General features: G+C 45.5%; 2 protein-coding genes across 4 annotated transcripts; one reads left to right on the top strand and one right to left on the bottom strand.

Moving 5' to 3' along the window:
- Positions 1-1123: 1123 nt before the first annotated feature.
- On the top strand, positions 1124-3072 carry LOC115760041 (phospholipase A1 member A). Its single transcript, XM_030701209.1, has 4 exons — positions 1124-1210; positions 1269-1625; positions 1959-2393; positions 2456-3072. Exons 1-4 carry the CDS (start codon positions 1162-1164, stop codon positions 3049-3051), a joined length of 1437 nt encoding a protein of 478 aa, XP_030557069.1. The 5' UTR covers positions 1124-1161; the 3' UTR covers positions 3052-3072.
- Positions 3073-3362: 290 nt separating this feature from the next.
- LOC115759867 (aspartate--tRNA ligase, mitochondrial) lies at positions 3363-8721 on the bottom strand. 3 transcript variants are annotated; one of them, XM_030700976.1, is made up of 8 exons: positions 8641-8721; positions 8271-8418; positions 8027-8204; positions 7127-7624; positions 6885-7063; positions 6512-6601; positions 4986-6446; positions 3363-4917 (listed from the first exon to the last, which is right to left on the bottom strand). In XM_030700976.1, the coding sequence occupies exons 3-8, from the start codon at positions 8199-8201 to the stop codon at positions 3961-3963; spliced, it is 3360 nt and encodes a 1119-aa protein (XP_030556836.1). In that variant the 5' UTR covers positions 8202-8204; positions 8271-8418; positions 8641-8721; the 3' UTR covers positions 3363-3960. The 3 variants fall into 3 exon arrangements, with proteins under 3 accessions (XP_030556836.1, XP_030556834.1, XP_030556835.1); XM_030700974.1 differs by lacking the exon at positions 8641-8721 and having other exon boundaries at positions 8271-8474; XM_030700975.1 differs by lacking the exons at positions 8027-8204; positions 8271-8418; positions 8641-8721 and adding an exon at positions 7801-7873.
- Positions 8722-8860: the final 139 nt, after the last annotated feature.

Below are 8860 nucleotides of genomic sequence, written 5' to 3'. Positions count from 1 at the left end.
TTTTGAATATCTCCACCAAATAATGTCTAATTTCGGACTCGTAAGGATCCGTAGAATCGATTGTAATTTAAAAAAACGACAATCTAAACTTTGGGTCCGAGCGGAGAAGGCGACATACATTTACACATATATTCCCATATAGGCTAAGGTCGTCGGCAGCTTGAATAAATTGCGAAGATATAAGCTTGAGAACAATCTGAGTAAATCAACATGCAATTACGAATCCCATAAAAAAGTATTGCAAATGACTTATGCCGAACCAACTAGGTTAATAAAAACAAACCCAAATTGAAATGTCTTATTGGGCTCTGTTGTTGGCATGGGTCGGGAAAGAATACAATGTTATCTGGTATTTGGACTGAGTCAACAGAGCTGAAGCTCCATACTTGAAAGGTTGTATCGCTATAAAAGTTGAAGACAAGAGACATTACCCGATCGTTCCCTTTTGCGACGTGCCCGTGAACAAAGTTTTCATTCATCGCGTAAAAATTGAAACAACAAACACGTACGCTTACCTACAGGTGTGCGTGTGTGTGTGTGAGTGTGCGTGTGCGTGCAGATCAACTCTACGCCGAGGTCTTCGCGTTGGTCTCTCTGCGGTTTAATTCACGATTAGCTAATCCTCCTATTCTCAACGTTTTCACTTTTTACACCTGAAACCCATCGAACATGAATAAAAGTGGGTATACTGTGCCTGTGACAAGGTATGTAACAGGTGGAAGGAACACACTCTGAGAGCACAACTTACAATATTCCCGATCAGGGCGACGAGCTGAGCTGATATTGCCGTGCCCTTAGTCTAGTTACATTTTAGGGCAAGGTCCTTCTTCTTCGCCTCCTTAGCAGGATGTCTAGTTACAAGAATTTAGCCTAAGTTATATTCAGCAGATAATGCGAATGCTTGTAACGGCAGCTCGTCTCTGGGCCTGGGGCATCTCGCAGTCGTTCACTCCCGAAAAGGGCACTCATACTGGTTTCTTTGGCAACTCTCACTTTATAATAAAAACAGACACACACTCGATCGCTTACAACTTACTGCAGATTGGCCAAAATGGTCATCGGCTTGAGGGCCGGCATTCAGTTTCTCCAACATTTCCGGACAATGCACAGCTTGTGCCGCTGTAATTTAAATACGTTAATTGCAATTGCATTCAAAAGCAAATGTTCGAAATGAGTCACAGACTGCTGGCGGTGGCTTACCTGCTTTTGGGTAAGTGACTGCCCGATCTTAAAAACAAATCCTAAAATAAGACCAGCTCTTGGGATAGTTTGCAGCTGCCGTGGCGCGTCTGTCTTTGATTTTATAACCCAATCCGCGCCACATTTGGATAATCTTACGGAACAAACAACTGCAGCTCCGGTGACATCGAAGCCCACCAGCAATCGGGATATTACCGTCGGACCCTGTAAATGGGCCATAGGACGCAGTTGTCCCGATCCGGATGTTAAGTATTATATTTACACGCGTCACAATGTCATGGATCGTCAAAGTCTGCACATTGCTGAGACGTCAGAACAGTCGAATCTCACCGACTCCTTCTTTAATCCACGACATCCCACCAAGATACTTATACATGGCTACAACTCCGACATGTTTCTCAACCCGCTTCAACAAATGCGAAACGGTGAGCAAATAATGGGAATAATTCTAACAAAATTGAGTAAGAGTAAGAGTAACAAAATTGTAACAGGCACCCTGCATATATATTCTTGATCAGCTAGGTCCGAATGTCCATCCGTCCGTAGTCTATCCGCCTATCCGTCTAAATGAACGCCAAGAACAAATGTTGTCTTGAAATTGGAAGTAATTATTCTCCTCTCGATGTGTAGGTCGAATATTTAAATCGGAATTTCACTAGTTTCCAAACCAATTTAAGATACCTATCCCAAACTCCCTCTATAATATTATCAAACTATGAAATGTTTACAATTATCAATATGCTTGAAATTCTCTTTAGAATACCTGGCCAAATCGGAGCACAACATAATCTATGTGGACTGGAGCGTGCTGGCGCCCGGGCCTTGCTATATAAGCGCCGTGCACAACACACGGCAAGCGGGAGCCTGTGCTGCGCAGCTGGTGGAGCGTCTGGTGGAGGCAGGCAACACGGATATACACATAATTGGTTTCTCGCTGGGTGCCCAGGTGCCCAACTATATAGCGCGCCAGTTGAAATCCTTTAAGCTGCCCCGCATCACTGGCCTGGATCCGGCGATGCCGCTTTTTATTACCGCCGGTCTCAACGACAAACTGGATCCCAGCGATGCCGACTTCGTCGATGTCATACACACAAATGCGCTGGTCCAGGGCAAGCTGGAGCGCTGCGGCCATGCTGATTTCTACATGAACGGTGGCATTTCACAGCCTGGCTGCACGGGACAGCAGTGGACGAGTGGGTGCATATGCTGAAGATAAGATGAGAAAAATTGATTAATTCACGAATGTCTCTTGCAGATTCATTTGCTTGCAGCCATCAGCGCGCGATGGCTTATTACCTGGAGTCCATACGCTCGCCCAAAGGCTTCTGGGGCTGGGCCTGCAGTGGTTACATCCCCTATCTGCTGGGCATGTGTCCGCCCACAAATTATCTGCTGGAGGCCGGTGACAACATACGCCACAGCACGCGTGGCATGTTTCTGATAGACACCAACGATACCTCACCCTATGCGCTGGGCAAGTGGACGGACTTGCCCACGCTTGGCGTGAAACATCCGCGCACACCCGCGCTGACACTCAAGATACCTGCCCAGAGCGTTGATCCTTTGCTAAAGCACATCGATCAGTTTGGCAAGCTGGCCACAAATTTTAACAATCTGCCATCGGCGCCCTATGCAAAGGATCCCTATGAGAACTGGACCAGCTACAGTCCTCCGCCGCACAAGGACAGCGAAAGCGACGACTCCGTCGAGGAGCAGGAACCGTATTCGACGGAATCTGCAGACATGGATGATCGTCAATTGAATAAGCCACTCGACTGGTGGATCTACAGGCGCAATCTTACGTATGGCCACATAGACAACACTATATTCAGCATTCCAAAGGTGCACTAGCTTTTATCTATACTTAGCTATCCTCCCTTGCCAGTAAGTCATATATTATTATTATACATTATTATATTATTATATAGCGACTTGTTACTATATATTTACGCTGTTTAGGCTTGTATTCCCTAAACTCTCAAAAAGACTTCATATTTTCACTTTGGAAATTTTTCCATACAAAAACTTTAAACAAGCCACACAATTTACATATTTCAAATTCCACAATGTTTTTATTTTTTTTTAATATATCGGCAGTGCAGTGTGCAAGTTTTGCAATATTTTCAAATAGAAAAAATACTTTTTTAAAAATATGTACTGCTGTTCTAATCAATCAAATCTACTTTAAGGTTTCGCTTATGATAAATAGAAAATAGCCTTGGCTACAACCAAACCTATGTCACAAGCTAATTAGTATAATGCATAAGTTTAACATTTTTGCCCAGTTATGGACCGAGTGCCCCTACGAGAATGTAATACGAGTAAAAGCACCGTATTAATGGAGTTATTGTATTTTTTTTTTTTTAACAAATCGCAATACAATAGCAGTTCGTACATAATTATATTGTAAATTGTAATAAATCGCCATATAATTAAAAATGGACTTACGAATGTTGGTGGGCGGGCGCGCGAAGAGCATCCGCTTAGGAGAGGGTTGCATGGATAGATGGGCATTAAACCAGAGAGCACAAAACTGCGCCCCAATGGTATTTACAATACAATTTAATAGGATCCGCCCTCCGGCGCCACACTGCATTGGTTTGACTGATTTTAGGCATTAGAGCGGTGACATCTTGGTTGGTTGTTGACTTTCTCGTCGTCATCCTGAACATGCCGTTACATGTGTTATTTGAGCTTATGGATAAAATGCTAAGTCGTATCTTTATCTCCGCTGCTGATCGTCTTGCGAAATGAGGCGCCCTACACTTTTTTTTTGATTACGCGTTTGGCACGCGTCACTGGCGTCGCGGCTGTTGAAGCCGCCGCCGTCGCCGCTGCTCCAGCACCTGCTGTTGGTTTTGGTGTTGGGGTTGGTGTTTCGTCTTCGGCCGTTTTGGCTGGCTCTTCTTTTATGGCTGTTGGCGAGAGTTGTGGAGCTTGCGCCGCAGTCTCAAGTTTATCGTCGATATTTATTGCTTCTGGTGCTGGCACTTCGTCGACAGGCTCGTTCTTGACATCGACATCCATGCTGGCTTGCTCTGTGTCGCTGGTGCCGGACATGGGCGATGGTGGTGCACGCACTGCGTCTGGATCATCATCCTCCTGAGCGTGTGCTGTATCATTGGTGCTAGCACCGTCCTCCTCCGCGTCGGCCTGTTGCACGCTGATGTGGTAGAGTTTCATTTCGTCCTCTGATATGGGCACTGGTGCATTGGAGAGTGGATCCCGCCCGTTTAATGACTTGGGGAATGCAATCACATCGCGTATGGAACGCGCACGGCACAATATAGCTATAAGACGATCCAGGCCCAAGGCGATGCCACCATGAGGGGGGCAGCCAGATTCCAGGGCGCTCAACAAATGCGACAGATGATCGTGGGGAATCTTTAGCACTTGCTCCAATATGAACTGCTGCATATCGCGATCGTGTATGCGCATGGAGCCACCGCCCACCTCCTGTCCATTTAGCACCAGATCATATGCTTCGGAACGAATCGTTTCAAGATTGTCGCAGCTGGTTGCAAACTTATCCAAATCCTCGACAAGCGGCGCCGTGAACGGATGATGCACACTCTCCAGCTGATTTGTGGCTGTGTTGCGCTCAAATAGTGGAAAATCGACAACCCACAGAAAACGATAGTCGTTGGATTTCTTGGTCTTTACATTCTCCACGAGAAACTCGTGATAGTCCAGCCGAATGCGACCCAGTAAATTGCGCTGTGGAGAATACAAAAACGAAGCTAAAGATGGCATCAAGATAACACTAATTGTTTCGCATTACTAACCGTCTCCACCTTGGGTCCAATGCACAGGAAGAGCAAATCGTTCTCTTCCAAATCAAATTTCTCAATAATCTCGGTTGCCACCTCAGTTCCCAGTAATTTAGTGAGTCTCTCCTGCACGTCATTGGCAAAGTTAAATTTGCGCACAAATAGCGTGCCCGAGAACACTTTGCTCAGGCTTTCGTAATGCTTGCGGGCGGCACCATTCCAAAAGGCCTCGCTGGCACGTACTACAATGGCATAGGCGCCAAAGTCGTCGAATTTTCCCTTGAAATTGTCACTCTTATCGACAATGTCCGAGACGTTATTAAGCAGAAAACCAAACCGTGTGTCCGGCTTATCGGTGCCATATTTCTCCAAGGCCTCCTCATAAGTGATGCGCCGGAATGGCGTCTGAAGCTTGGGCAAATGCTTTGGCCACGAATAGCGCAGCGTCTCCTCAATCAGTTGCATTATGTCATCGCGGCTGGTGAACGACAATTCAATGTCCAGCTGTGTAAACTCCGGCTGACGATCCGGGCGTGTGGCCTCATCGCGATAGCATCTGGCCACCTGAAAATAGCGATCGATGCCACCGGACATTAGCATCTGCTTGAACTGCTGTGGACTCTGAACGAGTGAATAGAAATGGCCCGCCTTGCGTGTGGGCACTACAAACTCTTGGGCACCGCCGGGCGTGCGACGAAACAGCGTTGGCGTCTCCACCTCCACAAAGCCCAAGTAGTTAATTAAATATTCGCGCATGCGCATAATAACCGCCGAGCGCAGACGCAAATTATGCTGCATGTCGTTAAAGCGCAAGTCCAAATAACGATGCGTGAGGCGCAAGCGTTCGCCAGCACGATTAAATTTGCGTATCTCAAAGGGGAGATTCTTCTTGGCCGCATTGAGTACGTCGACTTTTTCGGCCTCGATTTCAACATGTCCTGTGGTCATTTTTGGATTTATGGTGGCCGCTGGCCGTGGTATGACGGTGCCCTCCACGCGCACAATCGATTCAATGGGCACGCCAGAATCGGCATACTCTTCCAGGCCCTTTGTCCTGGCCAAGATGAGCACCTGCGTTTGGCCGTAGGCATCACGCAGTATGAAGAATTTGTTCATGCGCTGAAACTCCAGCCAGCCGCATATTACCACCTTTTCGTTAATTTCATTGGATGTCAGTTCGCCACAGTTGTGCGTGCGATCTGCAAATTTGTTGGTGTCCGCCACTTTTACACGCTGCTGCTCGGCAGTTGTCTGGACTGCGCCAGGAGCAGCCGATTCGCTGCCATGAACATCGCCCTCGCCATTATTGGCGCTGCTAGAATTCGCTGAAACAGCAGCAGCCTCATCGGCATCGAGATCATCAATTGACATCTTCTGCAGTTTCTCTTTAACCTTGATAGGACCCTCATAGGGGTCGTCGGGATTTAACACCTTCACATTGGTAACACTGACTTCCACTTCGCCAGTGTCGTATTTCTAGCGAAAAAAGAAGATCAGAAATCAGAAGCTTTCGGAATGGCTAAATTAACCCATCCACCTACCAAGTTTATGTTTGCCTTTGGCCGGCCCAGCACTTTGCCGACGATTTGCAGCACAGTTTGCTCTGGTGTAGACAGAAATGTGTCCATTAGCTGTAAGATACAAAAATTATCTATTAGCAAATTTTTCTAAAACAAAGAACAGCAATATTTATATCAGAAGGACGTAGAAGGACTTTTGTAGATGACAGGAACTCCCTTGAAATGATGTTTTTAGGGGGCTCTTAGATATTTAAATAAATACAAATACAAAATACAAGTTGATGCAATTAAGAAAAACATTATACCAAACATTGCGAGAAATTTTGTGAAAATGTTTGATAAGTTGCAACCTTATTTCCAATCATTATTTAGCTAAAATTATATAGTTACTCACAGATTGATCTTCGATCATGAGCTGAGTCTGACCGTAGCCATCCTTTAGCTGCAAGAACTTGTTGTTTTTGGTCGAGGGTATCCAGCCAACCAAAGTGACTGTTTTACCGACATCATCGCGGCGCAAATCATTACAGGTGAGATCACGATTCTCAAAGTACTTTAAGATATTCTCATTCTCTGCAAGGAACACGAATTATAGTCATCTTATACATGTTATATGTACGTATCATCGCTACTCACTGGCAATTTTGTACTCGGTGCTGGTGATGCCCAGGCTGCTCTGCTGCTGGGCCATGGTGCTGTAGGTGCGCTTGTCGCCAGCACGTTTCGTGCCGCTGGCCGGAAAATGTATGCTGAGTATGTCCTGTACCTCCACCTCAATTTCGCCGGTGGGCATTGTCTGGTTGCATGAGTTGTGGGGCCTTCTCATTACTTGGCCCACAATGGTCAGAGTTGTGTTCTCGGGCATATTGTTCATGCGACGGGCCACACGAGGATGCTTGTCTTCCAAAACAACCAGCTGACAGGCGCCGCCATTGCGATCGCGTAACTCAGCAAAACGGTTTACGCGCTTTTTAAACAGGCGCCCAGACAGCTCAACAAACATGCCACAGTGATGATTCCGAAGCTCTCCACAGCTCTGGCGCATGGGCTGTGGTGGCTGCGAGTTCATGCTAAAATTGCTGGCCATCGCGCTCATCAGATGCATCAGATCATTGCCTGAGATGTTGGGTCCCACTTAAAAAATTAAATAAAAATGAAGCAATTTAATTGAAGATTGTTTCAAATAGATAGATTTAGGAGTATACATATAATACTTGGTGAGTCGAGGATTTCTCTTCCTATCGTTGCACATTTTACGACACAATTATGCAGGGGTATAACTAAAGAGGCCTCGGAAAGGCTATACAAACCTTTTGAAAATCTATACATTTTTAAAATTAAGCAGAAAACAATTTGCTAGAGAAACTTAAAAATGTCTGGCAAAGATATTCTAATTTACTTGAGCAATGACATCTTATTCAAAGAAACCTCGATACTTTTGATTCGATAACGATATCGTTGTTGACATTTTTGTCAACTGTGCAGGCATTAATTGCTGTTGCAATTCATAATATTCCAATGAAATAAATTACTTACTATTGAAGGGATTCGGACCAGGGCCGAAATTGTCGTTGTAACCGCCTCCTCCACAGCCTCCACCGCCGCGATAGTTATCAAAATCGTTGTATCCGCCACCATAGCCACCACCCCCACCGCCATAGCGGCCACCTCCTCCTCCGCCACCGCCACCACCGCGATACCGACCGCTCATGATCTGTTGTAAGAAAAAAAAAACAAAAACATGAGCTTTGATGCCAAGCTAGCTGTGCGCCGCACTTACGTGACTGAAAATCGCTCCCTCTGCCGGGTCGTCGCTGTTGGTGGTGTAATTCAAGTTAGTTTGATGTTGCGCTGGTTTTGCACTAACGTAGACCGCTGATTGTTTGCAGAGTTGGAGAAGTCGGTGCTGCTGACAACGCCAAACGTTTCTGTAAATGAATAGCATTTTAATTTAAAGCAGCTTTGATTTTCACTCACGCAGATTGCGCCTTTGCAAGCCGATATAAATTTTCTTTGCAAAGCACGAGAACCACACACACACACATTTGAAGATATGTCTTGTACATACATATGCATGTTTGTGTCTGTGCCGGGCGTCGCGAAAACGCCGACGAGCTATTGACCAATTTGCAATTGGTATTCGCGCTTACCTTAACAATGTAACGGTTATTATGGTCTCAATTTTTAGTAACAAATTAAATGCACATAACAAATTCAACACGCGCACCTTTAATTGTAGATTACACTACAAATAAATTGCTTTTCTTATGAGAAAAAGTAGAATATGTTTTGGCTTGGCTCTAGTGGAGGAGAGAAAAATTGTTACCACTAAGTAGACCAGGCACTTATCGATAGTGTTGTCTAAGCATC

The sequence above is a fragment of the Drosophila novamexicana genome, unplaced genomic scaffold (genome assembly GCF_003285875.2).
Source record: "Drosophila novamexicana strain 15010-1031.04,08,12 unplaced genomic scaffold, DnovRS2.1 tig00000387-arrow-pilon, whole genome shotgun sequence".
In the NCBI taxonomy this organism is placed as follows: domain Eukaryota; kingdom Metazoa; phylum Arthropoda; class Insecta; order Diptera; family Drosophilidae; genus Drosophila; species Drosophila novamexicana.
The sequence above is the reverse complement of the archived record's forward strand: the minus strand, read 5'-3'. Positions and strand labels throughout refer to the sequence as shown.

Excerpts from the sequence above, each read along its gene's own strand:
- LOC115760041 (XM_030701209.1), top strand. The coding sequence starts at position 1,162 with ATGTTCGAAATGAGTCACAGACTGCTGGCGGTGGCTTACCTGCTTTTG. Across the intron at positions 1,626-1,958 it reads GCTTCAACAAATGCGAAACG|AATACCTGGCCAAATCGGAG; the intron begins GTGAGCAAATAA and ends AATTCTCTTTAG. Across the intron at positions 2,394-2,455 it reads CACGGGACAGCAGTGGACGA|ATTCATTTGCTTGCAGCCAT; the intron begins GTGGGTGCATAT and ends TGTCTCTTGCAG.
- LOC115759867 (XM_030700974.1), bottom strand. The coding sequence starts at position 8,435 with ATGCTATTCATTTACAGAAACGTTTGGCGTTGTCAGCAGCACCGACTT. Across the intron at positions 6,602-6,884 it reads TCATGATCGAAGATCAATCT|CTAATGGACACATTTCTGTC; the intron begins GTGAGTAACTAT and ends TGTATCTTACAG. Across the intron at positions 4,918-4,985 it reads TTGGACCCAAGGTGGAGACG|CGCAATTTACTGGGTCGCAT; the intron begins GTTAGTAATGCG and ends TATTCTCCACAG.